This window comes from Balearica regulorum, chromosome 3 (genome assembly GCF_011004875.1).
Source record: "Balearica regulorum gibbericeps isolate bBalReg1 chromosome 3, bBalReg1.pri, whole genome shotgun sequence".
Taxonomy (NCBI): Eukaryota; Metazoa; Chordata; class Aves; order Gruiformes; family Gruidae; genus Balearica; species Balearica regulorum.
In genome coordinates this window covers 35,637,865-35,662,188 of record NC_046186.1, presented here as the reverse complement: position 1 = coordinate 35,662,188, position 24,324 = coordinate 35,637,865, and the positions used below count along the sequence as shown (strand labels likewise).

At 38.3% G+C, this 24,324-nt stretch overlaps 1 protein-coding gene across 1 annotated transcript in view; it reads left to right on the top strand.

Moving 5' to 3' along the window:
* Nucleotides 1-24,324, top strand: part of IMPG1 (interphotoreceptor matrix proteoglycan 1) — a 55,832-nt gene that overhangs the window by 22,041 nt on the left and 9,467 nt on the right. The window contains exons 7-12 of the mRNA XM_075747537.1: nt 1,123-1,269; nt 5,015-5,073; nt 6,875-6,895; nt 8,266-8,519; nt 9,987-10,063; nt 10,561-11,095. Of these exons, the coding sequence (XP_075603652.1) occupies nt 1,123-1,269; nt 5,015-5,073; nt 6,875-6,895; nt 8,266-8,519; nt 9,987-10,063; nt 10,561-11,095 (1,093 nt within the window). The remainder of the gene's footprint in view (nt 1-1,122; nt 1,270-5,014; nt 5,074-6,874; nt 6,896-8,265; nt 8,520-9,986; nt 10,064-10,560; nt 11,096-24,324) is intronic.

The following is a 24,324-nucleotide window of genomic DNA, read 5'->3' as shown; positions in this document are numbered from 1 at the left end:
GAATACAGAATATGTAAATATTGCTAATAAGCATAAACATGCAATGTACATGCAGTACGTGCAGTAAAGAAAATCTTGTTTTGTGTTCTAAGACCTTCACATTTTTAAAAGGAAAACTTTATAGAACCCTGAAAGGTTTTATTCAGAGAAAAAAAAAAAAAAAAAAGAAAAGGAAGGCTTTTTTGTGTAATAAAATACACTGGCAGTGGAACGCAGGGATGACTTCTGTTAACATTAGTAACAAGATTTGTGAAGAAGGACTAAGAAAGCAGGAGTTTCCTGGGTGACCTCTCTGCATCACCTCTTCAGGTACTTGCATTCCAAGACTTGAAATTTGAAGTTTGTGAATAAGGAACAAGAGATACCTTCTGATCTTAAAATTAGTAAATGTGTAACTGTTTCTAGGATGAATTAGGAAATCTTTCTGAATACACTCATAGTGGCTTTCCTCTTTGTGGACAGCACATCGTGGCCTACAAATGAATTGTCTTTTGGAGTTTCACATTATAAAGGAAAAAAATTAGTAACTGTAGGCCAAAACTGCAAATAATGTTGGGAAACAGCACACAAGAGTACTTCTAATAACAGTAAAGTCAACTGAACAGGAAAGGTGTAACACAAGTAGAGCTAATTCTACTTTATTATCAGGAAAAAACAAATGCAAATGTCTGAACATGAAACAGTCACAGAGTCTGTCAGTCTGCTCTGGCTGACCATGGGTTTTACCATACCAACCAGCTTTTACCATTTGCTTGTCACTCTCCTTGATGTCACACACTTTCCTCCAAAGTGGCAAGTAAAGCTATACGACTTTAATGACAATGGAAATAAGAAGACTTGGTAACTGTGCAAGAAATGGCTTGATTCTCTTCATCACCTTCATTTCTGCATATCAAAGATAAATCTCAAGTCACAGTAATAGACTTGTTTGCAAAGGCAGAAGAACTCAGCCAACAGATGTGGTTAGGAACCCTCGCCTTTTGTAGGATATAGTTCAGAAAGTTCTTTTGGGGATGGGCTTAAAAGGGAACCCTTCTACCTATTAAATATTGAAATGCGGGGGCGGGGGGAAATCACTTAGTTGTATTTCTCCCTTTTCTTTCCTCTCCTCTTCTTTTCCAGGAGCCGGGAACAAATACAGTCCCAGAACTGCCTGTGGAGCAAATGGTAGAATTCAGCGTCACTCTCACTGATCAGGAGTATACAGCTGAACTTAGTGATCCCAACTCCCCACAGTACCGACAACTAGCTGCCAAATTTCAGCTACAGGTAAGGAGGCTGAGTGAATGCCAAAATGTTGGCTTTGTCTCTTAGCTGAGATTCATATTATGAAACTACCTTCACCATGAGAGCAGCCCTGAGGAGAAGGACTTGGGGGTGTTGGTGGACGAGAAGCTCAATATGAGCCAGCAATGCCCGCATGCAGCCCAGAAAACCAACCGTGTCCTGGGCTGCATCAAAAGAGGTGTGACCAGCAGGTCGAGGGAGGTGATTCTCCCCCTCTACTCCACTCTTGTGGGACCCCACCTGGAGTACTGCGTCCAGCTCTGGGGTCCTCAGTACAAGAAAGATATTCAGCTGTTGGAACAAGTCCAGAGGAGGGCCACAAAGTTGATCCAAGGGCCGGAGCACCTCTCCTGTGAAGACAGGCTGAGAGAGCTGGGATTGTTCAGCCTGGACAAGAGAAGGCTCCAGGGAGACCTTATAGCAGCCTTCCAGCACCTAAGGGAGGCCTGCTAGAAATCTGGAGAGGGATTGTTTACAAGGGCCTGTAGTGGTATAACAAGGGGTAACTGGGTTTAAACTAAAAGAGGGCAGATTTAGGTTAGATATTAGGAAAAAAAATCTTCACTATGAGAGTGGTGAGACACTGGAACACTTTGCCCAGAGAAGCTGTGGATGCCCCCTCCCTGGAAGTGTTCAAGGCCAGGTTGGGTGGGGCTTTGGGCAACCTGGTCTAGTGGAGGGTGTCCCCGCCCATGGCAGGGGGGTTGGAACTAGATGGTCTTTGAGGTCCCTTCCAACCCAAACTATTCTGTGATTCTATGACTCCATGATTCTATGATTCTGTGATTCTGTGATTCTGTGAAACAGAATTAGAATCTACTGCCCTCATCTGAAATACATAATGCCTGTTGTCTCAAGACCTTCCATTTTCCTTTACGTATAGTCAGCTTTCCCCCTGGTTTAGGCCATCTGTTCAGCCACCAAGCTAACAAGCCAGTGTCTTTGTTGGTAGTAGAGCTTCATATAACACGAACAGAGTAACTTTAGGAATATCATTTAGGCTTAATCAGGAATTCATGGACAATACTTTGTCATAATTTAATTTCTACAATAAACTTAATGAGAAATGTAATATAAATGTTAAAAGTAATTAGCTACTGTTGTCTGAACTATTCTTCAAAGGACTTCCAGTCATTTTGTTGTGCATTACCACAGTTTCTGTAAGAACTGGGACATCTGTGGTGTTCTCATATAATTAATAATATTAATTGAATGTTCAAATATCAATTTAATAGATAGCAGTTAATGACTTCAGGTTCCCAAAAGGTTTTCTTAATAAAATTAACTAAAGCTTCTCATCAGTTTCACGAGTGTTCCTTAGTGCAAGCTATTTCACTATCTATCTTGGTTCAGTTTTAGATATGCATAGAAAAATGGTAAACGATGTGATGGTACAGCTGATAAAAAATGGCTTCTCTGGGGATTTCCAGTATTATCTTTAAAAAGAACTGCTTGCAGACTTTGTTTACTACAGTTATAATCATGTAACTCAGCAATCTGATTTTTAAGTTAAGTTATTTATTTCATTAATTTCATTAACAAGAAGGTGAGAAATGCAATTTCATGATTGTTAATTTTTTTTCATTGTCATGAAATTTTATCTGACCACTTTAAAGGGTCATTCTTGACATTCAGTGTTGAATAGAAAATGATTTGTAGTCCAGTACCATGAAATACACCTGACGTTCTTTCCTCCAAAGATAAGTAATGGAGGAGGCAGAGAGCAATCTTGATACAAGACAGTTTTACAAGTGCACTTAAAGAGTGAGAGCGCGGAGGTTGATTCAGAATTAAAGCCTTGTCCAGCTACATAAGCTCCTGTACAAATCTGAAAGAAGCCCTTGCAAAGGCTGGGGCCATGGAGTACCAAGCTCAGTTTCTAATTCATTCCAGGACACAGCAAGAGGGAAGAGTAACAGCATACATTACAGTGCAAATGTTCAGAAGTACATCTGTACACCACAACAGACATTTAAAATCACATGAAAAATGGAATGCAGATTCAGATGCTTACACTAGTCAGTGAATAGTGATTCATTTGGCAAAAGTAGGAGATAGGAAGCTACACGTGTGCATACAGTTAAAAAAAAAAAATCAACTTCATTATGATATAACCAGAACCAAGAAGAGACTGAACAGAGCCCATGCCAAGAGTCAGCTGGCACAACATGGCTAAAATGGGATTCATTCGCCTATACATGGACATCTGGTGCCATTTCAGGTGCCCCAGGTTATCCCACACATCTGCAAGGGCCCCTCAAATATGAAAGAGGTGCACTCTTTTGAACCAGCAACTGAGCAGCAGGTGATCTTAAAGCATCTAAAATGATAGTGCTTGCCTAATTTTAGGAAAATTAATTGCATCCTAGTGAATTAGGCCTTTAATCTCCATTACACTCACTGAGAATTAGTCACATGAATAAGATTTAAAATCATCCCACGGTCTACTTGCTACTTCTGCACGACTTCTACTAAGTCAGATGAAGCTCAAAATGAAGTATTTACCTCAGCTCCTTTCCTGCTGTCCTGTTGTGGGCAATGGGCAAGAAGAGTGTAGATGTTAGGCCATCTTCTATGCTAGACTTTGGCTTCTCTTCTGCATGCTGCGATGAAAAGGACATCTAGGCTGATACAGTGTGGCTGATGCCTAGTATTGTAATAATATACTGATCTGCTGCTGCTGCTTCTTCACCTAACCTACGTTAGAGATGCAGAGAAAGCTGATGGTTTGGCTGCCCGTTCCCTACCAGTTCTGACAAACTCTCGCGCATGAACGAATGAGTTTTAAAAGTATGCTGGGTTTGTACAGAATCATATAGCTAAGGAAGAGGAAAGATCTCCACATTATTTCTTATACTTTTTAAGTGATATGATGAATTACAAGGACCTGATTTCTCAAAAGGTTTTTTCACTTCAAGTGCTGAATTCCCTCAAGTCCACAGTCTTTGCTCGTAGATGAAAAGCTTGGGCAATGTGTTTAACATGACCAGGAAGTGAATCAGAACTGTGGAAGTGTGTGTTTAAAAAAAACCCCTTTCCTCTGACATAATAGATGTACATAAAATATTTCATTTGATTTAGCTGTTTAAATGTTGTTACAACTGGAGAAAACCAAAAGATCAACCAGCTGGATCTCAAAACATTGTTAATTCTTGAGGTGCTGATAAAAACACTTATTATCCTAAAGTCTGAAAAATGTATACAGAGTTGACCTTTTCTGCTCATTATTTATTCTTCATATTGTCTCTTCTATTCAAAACCATGCAATTGTAAAATCATTTACATTAGAATTAAAAATATATGAAGTTATTATATTTGTACAAGAGAGTTAAAACTTTTTAAATTTATAAATGATATGTCATATAATATAAACCATCTGCATTTGGCTATTTCTAAATAATTAACAATTTACAGTTATGGTGACTTGAATCAAAATTTAATTCATGAACCAAAACTGCTGAAAATGAGAAAAACATTTGATTCATGTTATTTGACTTGCTCTATTATGAACTAGATTATCACTGATTTATACAATTACTTTACTAAAAAATGTTGTATTTTGTACTTTGTTTTGCCTATTAACAGGTAATACAGGCAGCATATACAAACCAAATACTATGTCTAAGTTGAGCTTTTTCTAAAATATGAAAAATATTGTCTAGGTAGTCAACCTATGTTTAGTGGTAGAACTTTTACACTGAATTAGTGATTTTCTGTTTTTCTATAGATGCAAAAAATATTTGAGAAACTTCCAGGATTCAAAGAAATCCACGTATTAGGATTTAAGTAAGTAAGAAAATGGGACTCATTTTTCTATTGGCTACCAGGATTCTCCTCTTCCTTCTTTCCCTCCAACATGAAGAGACCTCTGTAATAGTGGGGTGTGTATTGCTACAAACAGGAAATAGTTTTCTGGGAACAACACAGAGACAACATGGAGAAAAGTGCAATCACATCCCAAGTGAGACTATGAGGTTTTTGACTTACTAAGCAGAAGTAGCTTTGATTCCCTGAGGGGTGAAGTAATTGATAAAGTCTTTGAAATTGTTTGCTAGCAGCATCGTATTAAGGAGTTTCTTAAATGACAAGGTATAGAGAATTAGGAATATGATTATTTAGGTGGCTACATCTTTGTGTGTGGATCCTGTGGCCTGCATAGCTCACAGTGAAGTTGCCTTGTCAAGAGAAGGTTACAGGAGGATACATGTTCACACATATAAAACTTTTCCAATAAGTGTTTCCCAAGTGTTTCAAACAATTAAAAATGTTTCTTTTTTTTTTTTTTTTAATTGTGTTCTGTCTTGCCATTTCTTTTAGTTTTAGTTTCCTTGTATGGTTACTGTTAATACAAGCTACTGTGTGTTTTTCAACAGAGAATCTAAAGGGGAGTGGGGATAATAAAACTGAGTATTTGATAGGATTATGCTTCTATAGATAAGAGCACATTATGTAAAGAATCAAGGGGAAAACAAATTGCTAATGGTAAGAAATAACATAAAATTGAAAGGGAATAAGGAGCAGGGAAAAAGACATAAATTCATGTGGGCTTATGGCTCAGCATCAGGAACATTCAGTCCTTCTAGTAACATTTAATACATGTTAAACAACATTCGTATTGCAATGCAATTTTAGAAAATAGCATACTACTTAGCTTTTTTACTCTCTGCAGAATTGCTGGGGAAAAGGAGAGAGAAGAGCAAAACACAGTGAAAATTAGTTGCTTACATTTTTATAATGAAAGTAAGAAAGCAAAAAGCTGGCTACTGCAGAACAAGCAGAGACAATCTGTAGTAGCATCTCATAGTTACAGCTTGCAATACCTAAAGTCTTTCAGTTGGGACTCCAGGAGATCTGGGATCCATTTCTGTTTAGTATCTTGGTCTTAGGAGCTGATATCAAAGTACATTCATCACTGTGGAAGACCAGGACTGCTTCCCATCATCTAGTAATTTAGTTAGCTCCTGAGAGTTACAGATCAGCCAAGACAGGTGTAGCTGTGCATTCTCCCTTAGTCACATTGGTACATATATTAGCTGCATTTCCCACAAGGCAATACGGAAGGACAACATTAGATATGCTAGAGGATTCATCAGGGAAAACGACAGGGCACTTTATTACAGAAGGTCAACATAGGCATGTCTTCCAGAGATAATTAATAGGTCAAGTTATCCCTGTGACGAGGATCTGAGTAGGCACCATGTGTGGTAACAGTAATAGTTGTTACTAGTGTCACAGGTGTTCGTTGCCACCATAAAGATCTAGATTAGCAATGCCAATGCTCAAATTGCACCATTTGTAGTGGGAAATAAGAAAGCAAATATTTCAAACTATCAAGGTAAAGTAAAATTCCTGATTCCTGTTTCTCCACTTAAAACATAGCGACTCTCATTGTCTGGAAGGGAAAAAGTGGAGAGCAGGCTGTCATTTTCACACAGAGAAAAAAATTATAGATGACATGTAGAAGATGAGATAAATTGTCAAAGATGTTTTTGATGTACGACTGATTGATTTACCGATATACATGCATCTTTGTTTTTCTTTCTTTTGCAATGCTTTATCACACCCTTTCTTCTGTGGTGAAATGAAGACAGAAGAAGGAGAAAGATGGGTAATTTGTCTGTAATTCATAATTAAGATTAATCATCTTATAGACTACTAGATGTAGATAGATACATAAATAAATGTTCTTCATCTTGATGTGACAAAGTGAATTGACTCATGTTCTGCCTAAGTACAAAATCTGTGATATAAAGCAGCAGGGACAGCTTTTACCTGAATCAGAAACAGTCATGTAACCAAATTTTGTCAGGATCTCTCTGACAGAAAGAAAATTGTTTGACCTCAGAAAATTCGTGTTCAGATGAGTAAAGATCTCTATCAGTCATAAACTGAAAGTGAAAATAATAAGGAAACTTCATATCTAAATTTTCATTTTTGACCTGCTGTTTCCTAGATGTATTCCCATATACGCATTATCTTCAATAAGTATGTAGAATTTGATTTGTTACCTCCATTATCAGGCCAGATAGAATGGCAAAGAGACCATTTACTAGCCTCATAAAATGCGGGAGATTTTGACTAATACAAATAGCTACAGTATTTTGTTGTTGCTTAAAAGTGCTGCTGGGGAATAATTCATCTAGTAGTTCCAAGAATTTCTCTTTCACTCAGTTTAAAAGGAAGAATTTTCCAATGCTTTTCCTAAATTCTTGCAATGTCATATAAATGTAAATACATAGCACGTACTAGATAAAGTGAAATTCCTCTCTCTTCAGCTATTTGGTAATATAAAAAGCAACATAGCAGAGTACAAATATTTTACAATGTACTCATTATTTTTCATTTTAATTAGATGAATTTAGCACTTATGAAAAGTGATGTATTAACAGTTGTGAAAATTTGAGACTTCTCTTAAACAAGTACATCTGTGGAGAAGCTAGACACATTCATTTGGACTTGGAAAAGCTAACTCCCATTGTGAAAAGTGATTTGCTTGCCACATTAGCTAACTTCCTTGCTGTTCTTCAAAAATGAGTAAAAAATTGCCCCAGATGTGATAGGATTTTTGCTTATCTGTAGTTTTATGAACTGATTAATCCCTGTATAATTAATAGGTGATTATGTTTTCTAGTAATCCCAGCATGCATTTATGACTGTTTGAACCAATAATTAACGACTTCAAACTATATTACCAGTTCTACAGATCTCTGAGTAGTCAGATTAAACTGGCTTATGTTAGGACATTTTTGTAATTTTCTTCAATATTGGATTTTTTATTAAAAATTATGCAAAGAAGAAAAAAAGTTTTAGGTACAGCAAAAGTAATTTGAAGATGACAGTCTCATTAGGAAGAAGTATATCTGCATTATTTTTACAGAAGATATTATGTTCGCATATATGTTTGTTTGTTTGTGAAATCGGTCTTCAGCCAGTAACTAATTTTGCTGCACTGGGTGTTTTTGCATCTTCTCCTTGCAGATCAAGCAGCACTATAGCACGATATGTGGTAAACTTTGAGAGAGATGGCTCAGAAATCAAAAGCACAGCAGATGACATCTCAACTATTGGATCTAATAAGGTTGAAAACGAAAAAATTCCACTTTCTCCAAATGAAGAGAGGGAAATATCAGCAACTAAACTCACAGTAACAGACCTTCAGCAACTGGTTGCCATCGCACTCCACGAAGACCAGTCCCTGCCGATGGACCTTGGGACACTTCAGTTTACTGATGGTCAGTAGCCAGGCACAAGTCTGAACCTTGCCCTTTCAAACTGATGCAATTTCAGTAAGGTCTCCTTTGCTTCTCTAACAGATTGTTTTCATTTGATGTATCCCATTCTCCTAAGCGTTGCATAGCATCCAAAGGATGTGCAGATCTAAGTTAAATTTTATAGGCAAATGTGCCTTTATAATTATACAGTCTAACTTCCAATCACATTGGAGGATCTATTTCTTGGTTATTTGTTTAGAAAAGCTGGATATTATGCACACTAAGACAAATAAGGGGGGAGGAGGGGAAGAAATACTATGAATATTCACTATCTCATTTTAATTTTCCAGTATGGACAGCCTCCTTTTGTTAAAAAGACAAAAAGTGATGGCATCCTCTAACATAAATTTCGCTTTCTGAAAGCAGAGCCTTAATTGCAAACAAGCCATCTAACCTCCCAGTGAAGTCAGAGAGACAGACACCTCAAAGAGCATTTGATCCCAAACTAAAATCAATGGTGTGAATCACATTGTTAAGATGCATTTTGCTCTCTGAAACACAGAAGGTGTGTAGATGATGAGCTGGATGTGAAGACCCCCAGCAGAAGGTTGAAGGGCTGTATCCTGTTCAGTAACCCAGCTAATAATTATCCCCTTATTGTCCTTCAACGATTTTTTTTCAAAGCTAGCATAGCCCTAGTTTTGGGGAGGTGAGTTAAAAATGGGGAAAATAATTTAAAATATTTTTTCATATGTATATTTACCAAAACAATCTTAAAATTTCAGTTGTAGTGTTTTCTTTACAAACAGCTGTATTTTTTTGCCAAAAAAAGTATTTAAATGAACTAATATTTTTGGGAAGAATAAAATGTCATATTTTAATGTAGATTAAATATCCCAAGAAAAAAATTCATGGATATAGAACACTTTAGTAATAACTATTTTAATCAACTTTTTCCCACTGGTTATTTTTAATAACCAGTTTTAGAAAACAGCTTGCATGCAAGTATGTTTAAAGAGCTCCTCTGAGGGGGTGAAGGGAGCAACTGGGCACTGAAGCCAAAACACTGAGAGTAACAAAGGTGTGGATTCTGGGTAAAACTGGGAAGAATTTAAGCCTAATGAACAATAACAACACAATATAACAACTCATCATAGCCCATGCAGATTTAACTGAGCGGTTCACACTTCAGCTGATTTTTAAGCTTTCATCCATGGTTCAGCTCTCTGCAGACCTATCCCATTTATACTAAATAAAGAGTACAAAGAATACTGCATATAAAATTCCTGCTTTCCTCATAATTGCCAGTTTAAATGGAATTTTATGCCTCTTTCTTCTTAACATGTATTTTTAAAAGTAATTATTTGATGGATAATAGTTTTAATATTGTTTTTTACTGATGTGTTTTGATCAGTCTTCAGGGTGCCACTGCTGAAATATTGTGCTCTCTTTCTCTCTATATATACTTATTTATTTATTTTTCTGCAGAATCTATTATACCACCTAGTGATTTTGATAATGATATCCAGGCCATGGTCACTATTCCTCTGGCAGGCCCTGATTTGGTAAGTTAATACCGGTTGTTATATTTATTTATTTCTCCATGACAAATGAAATTAAACAGTATTAAGATGTACATAAATATACAGAAAAAGGCTCTTATGCTAAAATGAATATCTGTCTTTTATAAATCCTGTAAGCATGAAAGTTGTTGTGTTACACTGCAACAGAGATAGTCTTTAGAGCATTTACAGGTGAATATTGCTGCTTGATTACCTTTTCCAGTTTTAATTACAAAGTGAGCAATGTCTCACTCCTTCAGTAGCACATCTCAGTGACAGGAGAGCAATTGACAGGGATAGTGAAAGTCCTCTTTCTTTGATCATTTTTGAAATTACAGGCAATGTAATTAAGATCACATGCACATGCCAAACATTTTATACATCCCATGCCTTCAAGCTGAATTAGCTGTTTGCAAGTTCCTGTGGCTAAAGATTATTGGCCTTTTTAGCAATGAAATTTAAACACAATAATGAAAGCTGCTTTTAAAAAACTTTTTCAGGAGGACTCCATGAACGTGGAACTCCCACTAGGTTACCCCAGCCCAGCAACAGTGGACCAGACAGGAGACAGCTTGGTCAATGAATTTACAACTGGAATCCCAGTGCTAAGTGGAGACATCAGTGCCCCTGAAGACTTTAATAATTTTGTTTCATCTGAACCTGTGTTCCCTACCAAACCCTCCAGAGAACCATTTCAGGACAAATCTCCTCCAGACGCAGAAGATATCGCTACTGACCACCAAAGTTTCACAGTGCCTTTCAATGCTCTGGGTGGCACTAGCAGTCCTCCAAAACCAGAGGGTTCCTATTTGCCTCCTCCAGCAGATGATTCTGCTAGCAATGACTTAATCACCGATGGCTATGAGCCTCCAGTGGAGCAGGCTACCACGCTGGCAGCTTACACCACAGGTAGCTTTACCCCACCTAATCTCCTGCAAGCCAGAGATGAGCACAGTGAAGCTGAGGAGAAAGAACGGACTGATATAACAGAACCACCTTTCAAGGAAGCCGATCAAGATAGCCTGTCTGTACAAGGTAAGACACAAAAGATTTTTCTGTAAGAGAGAGTAGGAGAGATCCGGTTGTTATTACACATACAGTCATGTATAATTACAGTAAGAATTCCTTTCAGTTGTGACAGAAATTTTTCTGGACCATCAAGAGTGAAAAGTTTATATTTCTGATGCTCTTTTCAGGAAAATCCTAATGTATCTGACTTCAAGGTTGCCAACGGGAAAAAAAAAAGAAAAAAAAACCCCAACCAACCAACCAACCAAACAAAAAAAACCCCAAACCAAAAAAAAACCCCAACAACAAATGCCTAAGGATAAGGCACACTTTCTATAGCGTATTATGGTAAAAATTCAAAAAGGCAGAACAAAAAGACATGTCAGGAAAAAAAAAAAAAAGGAAAGAAAAGGAAATCCCAGGCTAACACAAAAAATTCTGGTATTTACATGGAAGGTAAATTACTTTGGGTTCTACAATCTGATCTGGGTCATAGTAGCAAGAGTCTCATGAAATAATTTATTCTAAAAGTGAAGAGTACCATGGGTCAGAAAAGTTTACATATCTACAGCTGAAAAACTTTTAAAATTTCTGGTTTTGATGTTTATTTATTCAGTTTTATCCACACAGTAGTGTTTTTTAGAGGCACCCAGATATATGAGAAAAACACATAATAAATCAAAGAAGTACATATATACATATATTGGGTAGAGAAAAATCTGTATAATTTAACCTTTAAAATGAAAAATACATGATAGACATGTTTCCCACAGATATCAGAAAAGGTTTGGCACTGCAGATGAAAAGAGTTCAGACAAAGACAGTAGGGCCATCTTTAGGGCACAGGCAAATTAGGCTTTCCCCTGGAACAGCAAAATGTCGATAAGGCTGCTGCCTCCATCACCACCAGCAGCAGCTTGGAAAGCCGTGCTGCATGTGGTGTGGGGGCAACCGGGTTGTACGGGGCAGCAGCCTCCACCAGCAAAGCAGCGACGGTTCCTGCCGTTGCCTTCCATCTATCCCGGCTCTTGTGTACTCCCTCTCCTGCTCCCCGACCTGGCCTCACCAACTCAGCGTTAGGTCAGTAAACTTTCATTTTATTTACACTTCTAAGAAGCCTGTGCTAGCTGTGTGAGATGCAAGAGGCTACTACAAACACATGGGAGGAATTAGTTCTTTGATGAATATTCGGAGGTGCTTTGTCTCAGATTTTTGACTGACCTTCTCAACAGCAAACCAGGGAGGAGGTAAGAACTTCACACGAATCAGCATGACTCTCTGAAGTCCCCATGTAATCTCTAAGCAATACTAAAAAAATCTGCAAAGAACAAACAAAAACCAAATTCAGTGGCAAAATTCCCACATTAGCTTGCACAACCACACTCAGTGCTTCTGGATGCCCAAGAATGTCATTCTTCAAAGCTTTTAAGTTTGCTCCCTGCTTCAGAGAAGTCCCCTGCTCCCATAGAAAGCTCTATACTCTGTCCCTGTTCCACCAGCTCCCTCCTTGCTCAGTCCTTACACTTTCATGTCACATCCTGCACTCCAGAAGCCTCTTGGAGTGAGCATAATGAACCCTCCTCCTGCTTTCAAGATATTCCTCCTGACCCAGCATGCCCAGAAACAGCAAGAAGGCACCTTCATCCCTGCTGCCTGGCCACGTCCTGTGAGGCAAACAGACAACGTTTGCATAGCTGATCAGAAATACCCCACCGCATGGTGATCACATCCTTCACCATGGGCCCACACTGCAGAAACGTGATGGGGGGGATGCCCGTGTAATGTACTGTCTATAGTATTGTTCTTTCTGGATCCAGTAAATAACAAGATCAGCATTTTAAAGAATAAAGAATGTAAAAGCTGCCACTGGGGATCATACACTCATCAGTTCTGGCCAGGGAAGAGCACAGCATATTCCATGGACATGTTGTTGCTCCTCGTAGTTTATGTACTGAATAAGAACTTCCTGTTCTATAGTCTTGCCTTTATACATGGAGTTCTGAAGTGAGAGAAAAGCAAAGACTTTATGATTAGTGGAGTGACTTAAAGATTAGAAAATCACTTCTTATAAGAATCAATTGTGAAATGTTCCTGAAAATAAAGTTTATGATGAAAAGTGTTAAACACAACTATTTCCAAATGCATGCTGAGAAGTAGTGCTACTAACGAAAGCACAGCATACCTTCAAATTACAGTACAGCATACCTTTAAATAACATTCATTATAACTGTGGAAAAGTGTTACATTTGCGGGGGGGGGGAAGGTCATATGCATTTTTCATTCTATTCACTCATTGGGTTAGGGATTTGATATCATAAAAACCACATAAACCCACATATCTATTTTGCAATTTGCTAAATTGCTGAAAAACCTTGTAGCCTAACAGCTCCAAATGACTGAAGAGAAGCAGCGGAGGGTGTTTGACTCACCAAAAATGTAGAGCAATTTATGTTGAAGATACTAGTCCCATTCCTTTTCTTCAGATCAAAAATTGTAAAGCATTTGTTTATTGCAATTTATTAGTTACTGCCTGACTGGTTTTCACTGGATGGGAGGAGGGATACCAGAGATGGACCTCTCTCTGGTCCCAAGGTTCAAGCTTCCTTGATTGTTCGCCTGTCACAGTGTGGGACCACAGTTCATTTGACTCTCGCACAGGCTCCAATACCTCAGATCAAAATGGGGATTGGATTATGGGCTTCTAAATTATTCTCAGAGACAATACATTGCATAGTTTGATGAGTTTCAGTGTCATCAGGCAAATGGCAGGATCAAGGGAAATTTTACAAAGGATAATACAAATGGAAAGTTCACCACTTACTAACCCAGATTTTTTCAACAAAAGTGTCTCACACAATTTTAAATTCAGTAAAAAAATACATAAATGTTCTTCTTCCTAAAGCTGTTATTGCCAGTGCTGAAAGAACATGGAATTGTTCACTTAAAGAGGTGTATTCGGGTTGGAACCTGTTAATCTGCAAAACAGAATGAACTGTCTAGAGCTGTAAAAAAAAGCTTCCCCAAAATAAGGCCCACTATCTTGTTCCTCCTTGTGGAACACAAGTTATGTCTAAAACAAGCACTAGAATGTAAGAATTCATCATCATTCTGCAGATGAGCAGGAGAAAAATGATTGTTCCCTGTCTGAAAGGAAGGGATGCCGTGTTAGCAATGGCACAAGCTGTAGTTATTATACTTGTTTAAGATCTTAGAGTACACAGAACATACTGCATGCTTAAGAGAAGAGAGATGTTGAAAATCTATTTACTGAGTTCTTAAAAGAGTCAATAATGTAACTACTTTAACTGTGCCTACTTGAGGTCACTGAGTAAATCAATAAAAAAAATTCTTTCACAGGTCCCAAAAAGATAATTAGACTCAAAGTTCTGGATACAATATCTAGGGAAAGGAACATAAAAAACAGGTGAGGGACGAGGAGTCAAACTAACAAGAGGGGTCCTTTTAAGCCATGCAGGGTGGGATTTGTCAGGCTTGGGCAGACAGTGGGAGGAGTGAGCCAGGAGCGGGTGTGAAGCTTCTTTCAGGTGGTAGCGTGCTCATTCTGGGCTGTGATGCTGTGCGCGGGCAGTAAAGAGCAGGCCAGTGAGGATCAGACAGCTGTGCTGGCCAAGCAGTGATGGCAGCTACTCCCCCCCTTGAAGTAGCCCAAAACTATTAGGAAGATGATAAACTGTCTTTAAAGTAAGCCTAACCTTTGAATTTCAAATTCTGTTTGGAGATTTCTCAATAGAATTAAGAAAAAAACCCTGCTACACATTTCCAGACCTCTTATTGAAAAGTTCTGAAATGCCTGGATCAGATATCATGGTTTAAACATCTGACTACTCAAAAAGGCACCTTCAAAGGCTAGGCTATTTCCATTGTCCATTTACCATCAGGACATAAAAAAAAAAAAAAAAAAAAGTTTTTTTCTACTATCTGAGATGATACCTGTTCAGTGTTCTCTAGCATTCATCTTCTAAATATTTTTTTCCTCCTCTGGAGTTAACTTGCCAATATCTCTTCTGCATCGCTAAATTTCTTCTTCCTCTCTTTGCAGTCTTCCTGTGTCTCTGTCTAAACCAGTATGTCCATTTAGAAAGGAAGCCACTTGTGTAACGTGTTAGACAGATATTTCAACAACCAAGAAAATTTTAGCAGGAAACCAAAGGCAAACAAATGTATAAACAGATAAAAGAGTTCATGAAGTCTGTAATCACAAGAATGATATACTTTTACTTCCTCAACTGTAAGAAGAATTTTAATTTGTACTTGTTTTAATTGTAGCTACTAACAAATTGTACAATCCAGGTAAATGGTTATCCCAAAATCCTGACCATCATGGTGGAAGCAATATCTCTGGAGAAGTTATTCCGGAAGTATAAGACAAAATAAAGCTAGCAGTAAAATACTTCAGCTATTCTGTTGTACTACATCTCAATCCCACCAGCCTGGATCATCCTCAAGCTCTCAAGACTCTGAGAGAAGACGACTCTGCAGGGTGCATCACAGAGTTGTTGCTGAGAGACGAAAACACTGATGAGGAGTAGACGCTGGTCACTGATGACCAGTAGATGCTGGTCACAGTTACATACGTGTAACTGATAAGGACCTCATTAATTTCCATAATTGCTCTCATGTTCACACAGCCTTGTTGTGAGCAGTCGCCTTTGGTATCTTCCTCCTGCCCAACAGTTAATTCAGTTGCGCACTCCTCACTCACTACTATTGCTAAGCAATCTCTAGAAAAACTCAGTTTTATGGATGTTTGGGGAGTCTTTCTGCCGCTGCTACATCTCCAGCTGCCTAAGCACCACCTGTGCTTAGCATAGCTTTCTATTTGGCATAGCCAGCATTGTCATGGAAAAGAAAACCCCATTACTTCTTGCAAGAACTGCTCTGGACGTTCCCAGGATTGGAATCCACTCATTGTTGTGACAGGAATGCTCACCAGTTTTTTCACATTGATGGTTACACAGGGTAAGAACTCCTCTCTGTCCTTGCATGTTTTTCTGTTTTTCTTATGTTTTCTTTGACCATAAACTGACAGGTTTTTCTCAATATTCTCCCCCACCAGCTCCTCTCCATGCCCTTTCACTTGTTGCTCGCCACTTCAGATGTGCAAATAACCCTTTTCATGAAGGTGCTGCTTCAGTCTGATGCTTGGAGAAGTGAACAGGTAGGTCTAGCTACATCATTTTCTCAAGCGTTATATACAATTGATTAGCCTAAAAGTTATCTGTGAATTGAAGATAAAGCTGAATGCAAAAGTTTCAGCAGGCCCATATTAGGATACATCAGATTTAAGAAAAAGTTCGTAGTATGTTCACTGTTGTGATAAAGCTAGAATTACATACTCTGAGTCCTACAGGTATCCTGAAGAATTCTAAACATATCAGAGTGTGTGATTAGCATATGGCCAAAATTTAATGACAGCCTGCTGCTCAGCTATCAGGAACAGCAAGAACAACCTGAATAGAACAAAACCTGCAGCACATCTTCAAAACATACTTAAAAATGCTAAAATGAAATGACTAATCCAAGCAAAAAGGTATGAGAGAAACAGAGTGTTATCTATTTTCCCAATTTAACACATCACTTGTTTAAATTATTAAGCTATCCTCTCACTTCAGTTCAGTTTTACTTTAAGGTTAAGGTTCGCTTCCTTCAAATATTATTTCTTATTCATGTCCCCCCAAATACACACTATAAATGCACATTAACCAAAAAAAGCAAAACTTTATATGCAATTGGTAATTCCAATAACTCATTGAAATTACTGTGTGAAGGACAGAAAACAATTTATATTTCTGCTAAGAAAATTTGCTTATCCAGAGGCAAATCTTCTGAGCTAGATGTATAATGAAAAATGTAACACTTCATTCTCCACCTATGTAGGTAACAGGAAGGTATCTTCTTGACTGAGTAAACAAGAAGTTTTATTCATGAATGATGTCTTCATACCTGAGGATTTCAATTCCTAAGCAGTAAAACTTGCCATTCAGTACCTTTCAGTAAAACTTGCCATTGTTTTGATGTATTTTCCTAGAGATCAGAAGGAATGAGATTGGAAAAATACCGCAACAGTAGTACATTTCCTCTAAATGTATACATAGTCTAGAGCAGTGGCTGAAGGCCTGGCTAAACTTGTCTTAGATCAGTAAGAGAAGTTCCATTCTCATCCCTATGAAAATATCTTATTCCTCATTTCAGAATTGGGCATGAGCTGCCACTCTAAAGTGGAACAATTATAGATAAAAATTACGCTGAACAGTTCTTGCAGAACCTCAGAATATGCCGACATGATACTGCAAAGCTCCAATGAAGAAAAAAGTAGTGTGGCTTGAGGAGAATGATGCCTGAAGGCATCAGGACAGACAGCTTTGCTGGTGATAGATGGCAGGGCAGAAAATAATACACACAGCATCGTGTGCAGTTATAAAAAAAATTCTTCCTCCTCTGTTGGGAAGGGGTAATGAGAAAGTATCAGCTTCTCTTTGTCCAGGCACATCTGTTACAATCCATTGTTCTCCTCTTTTATTGACAATTTCTCTTTAAATATTGTAAGGTTAGTACTAGTTATACCTAGTATTTCTTTCATGTGGGGGGAACAATGTAGTTTATAGACAGCTAACTATTTTTTCCTTGTTTTAGTTTCCCATTTCATCTGTAAGTTCTATGATCAGTGACTCTTTCCTTTTGTTACAGTAACAAAAAATTGTTTCATCTTTGTATTATCAGCACTACCCAACAACAGTTAAGAAAAGTTAAATGCAATCCATATACCTTAATCCAAACATTTTATGTGACAACAATCCCAAATATTTATTTAAATGTCATTTTTTGGAAAAACTAGCTTATGTCTTAAGAGTTGTGCACCCTGGTGCTATATGAAGGTCTCTTAGGGAATTTCGAAGCAAACCTGGAGCTAAAGGCTGTCTGGATCCATTTTACTACACTGTGTAGTTATTGCTGGTTTGAACATTTAAACTGCCTGCTCCCTAACAACAGTGCTCTGGCTATTGTGACGGATTTAACAAGCTAAGTCAGCGCTAAGGCATCTGGTCCAAAGCCATTATCAATATCACTCAAACTGAGATGAATTCTTACAATGCAACGTAGTGTAAAACCAGCAGGATCTTCCCAGTTAAATATCTACTTCCACCTCTCTCTCACAGAGTCACTTGTTCCATTTCAAAACTATGATAAAAATCAGATTACTTGCATCCGAGGTACAATGGCTTAGAAGCATAAAATACTCCTCATTCTGTGAGTTTCGTTCCATTAATTCCACGGTTTTCCCCTAGAAGTGACTATATAGTATGGAAAAAAAAAAGTGTATTTAGTGTTTTCATTTAAGACTTGGCAAGTCTTAAAGTGCTGATCTGATGACAAGATTTTAAGAGTCATGGGTTTTAACTTTCTAATTTCATGTTTGTCTTTTCTGTTTTTAGGTCCTTGGGTCAACAAATTACTTGAATGTATATCACATGACTTCTATTTTGTTTTTACCACTTTGCAAACTAATAAACTTCAATACCACAAAACTGTCTGATTGTCCCATCACCTACAAAAATCTGCTGGTTTTTTTTTTTTTTTTTCCCCTATTACAGAGTTGAGAAAAATAGAGAAAGTTGGCAGGGATTTGGAGGGTACTTTCAATTCTGAAGGATAGGTATTGTAACCTGTCAGATTTGGTTTTAATCACTCTAAAGTAAAATAAATCAAAAATAGTATTCCAGGTTCCAGGTTTGGGGAGCTCCAAAATCATTACAGTGTCTTGCAGGAGTATTTGCAACATTTAAATGGATGTTTCTTAATGATTCCTGGTGTTTGTAAAGTTTTAGGTTATTTTCACACAGACTTCGTTATTTTAAACTCATGAAATAAATTTTTCAATTATTTCAATTGTAGACGAATCAACAACAGGCATAAGGGAATAAAAATCCTCCCAAAGCTATGGTTTTAAGTGAGATGTTTCTTATTCAGCTTTGATTCCCTTCCTTTGCAGAAGTGTATTCATATTTGCACATTCAGTGCTTCTCTGTTTTGCTTCTCTATTTAATTTGTTGATACAAATACTAATCAAGTCCAGACTTCTCAGTTTAGCATGGTATATCTTACTTGTTTAAGATATATTTTAACATGATTTTACTATGGTAGCAAGTAGTGCAGAACTTCAATACAAAATAGCTTACAATAAATAATAGTCACAGCAGCCTCTAACATTTTTAACGTATTTTCATTGTAAATGTACTTACTAATTCCCCTACTTCACGAGAGTATTCTAATCTCAGTTGAATAATTTCTTTAGTGAGGACTTTATTCATAAAAGTGACTTTTAGAGCACGTGAGCACTAGAATGTCATTTTATCTAGCAATCTCAGTAGCAGATCAGGTAAATGTTCTGTAAATGGTAAAAGTGATTTGTCATGTTATGGAAATAACCTACCAGTGACCTTCTGTCCATACAAGGTACCTAATTATACACCTGTCTGTATAGTATTCTTATAAAATTCAGGAATACCGCCTTAACATCCAACTTTATAATCCCTTAATTACAAATGTGAGCACTGCTAACTGCCTAAAGCAATCAACGTGGAAATACTGACTTTTCTTCTGGTGTTGTCAGAAGAGTGCTGAGGCAAATGGACGTTTCCGCGTCTTTTCCGAGTCTTAACTTGGAGAGGCAGGACCGAGGGCCGCAGGAGTCAGTGGAGAAGGAGTTCTGCTGGTTTCACTGGCTGCCGAACCTGCCCTCTGGGGAGTTCATACAGACGGGCAGAACGACAGACAGACATCATTCTGGCTCTTCTGGCTTGGCCTGACAGTCAGACAGACAATCTTAATCAGTAATTATGTGCTGCCAGGCATGTGTTGTGACATGTTGGGTTAATGATCCTCTTCTCTTAATTCTCTTAATCCTCATCTTGCTTGTGGCCTAGTGGAAAATGAAAGACCTCAAACAGAAATTCAGCACTTTATCTGTACGTGCACAAGAGTCCTGCATCCGGGGATTTTGTGGCATTTCAGGCACCAACAAAATATGAAAATTTGAATCTGGCTACTTGCTGTACCGGTCCATCTGGTATTTATATCAGCAGAGCTGCCCATAAGGAGATTCTTACCCTGCATTGTGGACTAATCTCTTAATTGCACACTCCTTTCGTTAGTTATTTTCTTCAATCAGCACGTATACAACTACATACATACATATTGTAATAATATGACTTTCATATCGGGACAATATCTGCCAGTGGACTTGGAAAATTTGTCTATTGCCGATAAGAAATGTCAATGCTTATTAATCTCATGAACGAAATGAAATGCCAGGACCTCTTAATGTATAACCTTCTGGGCCTGCTTATTAATGCAAACCCACTAGAAAAACGTCTTGTGACAATTTGACCTTTCCCAAACAATAACCTCTTATTCATGGTCAATTAGGAGGATTTTCCTCACTTAAAAAAAAATCTAAGAGGACCAACTAATTAGAGACCTATAATGAAGTTGTTGAAAAGGCAGTTGATTTTTTCTAAAAGTCAAACCTATGTATTTTACTCTCTTTACAGTTGGGAATAAATGCCTACATGACGCACTCTTTTCACAGAGATTTAATATAGCAATGCATGCAGGAAATTGCCTCTTAATTTAGTGTTTACACATCTTTGCCAACAGCAGTTTAATTTTAGATATAAAACTCTCCTCAGCACAATATTGTCCTGCCTTGTCCATGTAATACCAACACACATCTGGAGAGTTCAGTGAACATCTTTGTGGGAGGGTAAGTGGTGGCTGAGAGTTAGAGTTGAGGTTTTTTATTGCTGACAGCAGTTTTTAATTCCATGCCATTGTTTAATCTTCAGTATGGTTACTCTGGGGATATATTTGAGTTCAGCATTTTATCATGCTCTCTATGGGTTTCCTACACCTGAATGGTAACATGATAGACCAAACTGTATGCTGAAGTGAAATATACTGGGACTAAGAATGTCTAAATCTTCAGTGTCCGTACTTTTAGAGGTTTCATAAAATAATTGCCTGTGTTTTTCTATCCTTTTGATGTAAAAATCTCATCTACAGGGCCATCTGGGTGAAGTTTTACAAATAATTGCTTTATGATGAACCAGTTTAAGTGCATTTTGCATTCCATTACAAAATTATATATACATGTGCATACAGAATCAAGGAATAGTTGGGGTTGGAAGGGACTTTTAAAGGTCATCTAGTCCAGCCTCCCTGCAATAAGCAGGGACATCTTCAACTAGATCAAGTTACTGAGAGCCCTGTCCAACATGGCCTTGACTGTCTCCAGGGATGGGGCATCTACCACCTCTCTGGGCAACCTGTTCCAGTGTTTCACCACCCTCATTGTAAAAAATTTCTTCCTTACCTCTAATCTGAAAGCCAATATATAGCGGATTTAAATATAAAAAATATATAAGATGTATACAATTTTTATATATGAAATCAACATTTTAAATGCAAAGGGATGGGTTTTTTTTAATTCCAAATATCTAGGTCTTTGTTTCATGCACAGTTTTTAGCTCCTTAGGATTGACTTTTATCAAAGTCTCATGTAGACAGTAGAAAAGCTTAGCAAAACCAGTTGCAAATCACTTTACTGCTGATTCCGTTACTTGTGTAGGCAAGTCTTGCATCAGTACCGTGACACGTGTTAGACAAAGTGCAACCAACAGAAGGGGTCAGTAACTGCTGGGGTCAGGACTGGTGTTGTGCTTCAGTGAGCACTCAGCAGCCTTTTAGGTGAGTCTGTTGACTTTCGTGTTGCAAGGGACTAACACCACCTCTGTGGTCAGTCACTGTCTGTCCCAGCTGAGACAGTGACTGGTAAGAATTGGCTGCGTGTGAAAAAAGCTGGTACGTGCACAGAGATCATCCTGGTATGCCCTCAAAACCTTTTAAGTTACTTTGCTTGTAATAAGAAGATGCCAAAAGACCTTTATAGTCTATGTATAGACTAAATATATATATATACACGCACACATATACACAGTTCTATACCAAATAAGTAATATATGTATGGTTTTTCTGCTTCAAGCTTGCCATTTCAGTACTTCTTTCTCCTGTAGTTACCTCTTTCTTTAAATATAATCTGCCTAACAAATACCATCATGATCATATGCTCAAGTGTATGTTGTCATGCAGAGAGAAGGTTGCTCTGTGGAGCTGCAGGTTCATCCCATCGGCAGATCATCCTGCATTAATGCCTCAAGCACTAATGCTAAGAAATCTGTTCTGAGTTCCCTTAACTAATAAGTGACTCTCACTCCTTATCAGCATAACAAGTAACAGCAAGAGCTTTGTAAACAGAGAACATCACTAGGCTTTGTTTTTCTAATCTGTCTGTATCCTTGATTACACAAGAAACACGAGGACATGACAAGCAAAAAGCATCTCAAGTTCTCAATGAATGATTAGGAGGACACCAGCTATGGCGTAGCGTTTGGTGTTACAAGCTGAGCGCGCAACCACGGGGTCCATACAGCACTTTGTTACTGTTTTTTGGCTACTCTTTAGGACTGGGGGGACTAAGACCGTAGCCCTTGTATTATACTGTCGGCAGCGCAAATTACCTGTCACAACAAATAAAAGGAGACTGCACAACTGTGATAGTTTAAATGGGAATTTGCTGCACTCACTTTGTGGTCCTAGTGTGCTTCCAGATCACCACAATCTGGCCTTGCAGTAAAGGAGAATGCAGCACTTGGTCTTTTTCTGTATCCCATCCCACACGGATGCTTCATATTAGCAGTGTCCTTCAGAGTCTTTTCGAGAATCACCAGTACTCCAAGATCACTTGTTATCTTGTAGACTTCAGTCATGAACAGCCCCTGGGGATGAGCAAGGAAGGTGGGGAGAGCTCATCATGTGAAAGGTGAGGAACTATTCTATAACCTGGTTTTTCCCTACGGGTCATAGGACTGGGCACTCCTGATCCTCAGGGCAAATCCAAATATCCTGATCTCACTTACACAGGTTTTATGCTATAACACTTCCATTGATTTCAGTGAGTTCACTGCTGATAAATATGGGATTAGAACTCAGCCCTAAATATCAAACCCCAAATAGGTGAAATACAGTCTCTTATCAAGTGGGAATTTTTGTCATCTAAATCATTCTGGTTTCCAAATATCCTGCCAGTTAAAATGAGGCACTTGGGGGAAAATGCTTTCATGCGTGCAGATGAAGGCAACAAAATTAACTGTAAAAATTTACCTTGTCCAACATGGGAAAGGGATACTAAATATTGAGATGAGTGATCTTCAATAACTTACCGTCAGCCAGCTAGTGTTAAGGGCACAATAGGCACCCTCTGTGGCATGCCACCGCTTTGCGGTTGCCTCCCCTAAAACCTGGTCTCTGGAAAACCTGGGCAGCACCCAGCTCCTGCTGATTTGTTCCAATGTGCCAAAGTATAACAAAATGTCAGCTGTCCAGGCCAGTTTGGGAACTGCTTGGAAGAAGCATCTTTGGTGACTGCTCTACTTTTAGCTGCAAGGTAACAGGGGAATCCTGCAAGAGCACGTTAACAGTAGCTAATAACCTGGTTTTCAAAAGAGGGGAGCATCTTGCAGGCAGTTGCCTTACAAACGTGCAATATTTTGTGCATCCAGAAAGCAGCAAATGTGGAAGGTGTCCTTTCCCTCATTACCCCTGGCAGAGTAGGCCACCTCTTGTTTCTAGAATGCTTTTTCACGTGTAGCTCTGAAAACACGCTGCTGCTGCTGGGATAAACTTTGCTCTAGCACGAATGTGCCTGATATTCCTCAGCACCTTGCTGAAATACCATGTTAGCATCTGTGACTCAATAACTGTTAAAAAACAGTCTTAAAATACATTGTACTTTCAGATGGGTTTATTTGTAATGAAATTACATTTGCACTAATTACTGGCATAGGGACTGCATAAATAGAAGCAGATGCACTAATGATCCTTCCAGGCTGCTTTACCTGAGTTCTGCTTCGGAGTATCCGGGGGTTTTTTTAAATTGTTTCTAGGTTTGCTTTCCCGCAGAACACGCAAAACCCCCCTAGCTCTTCCCTTAGCCAAGACATGTGAAACACCTGTGACAAATGGAAACCCTTAGAACTGAGAGCCGGAGGAGGAACACTCCAGTAACACCATGATACTGGTATTCCAGAGTAAAACTCACTGACCCTTCACCAGAGCCAGAACCACACTGCCCTGCTGTCACACGGGACACAATGGAAAGCGTTTTCCTTTTTCAAAAA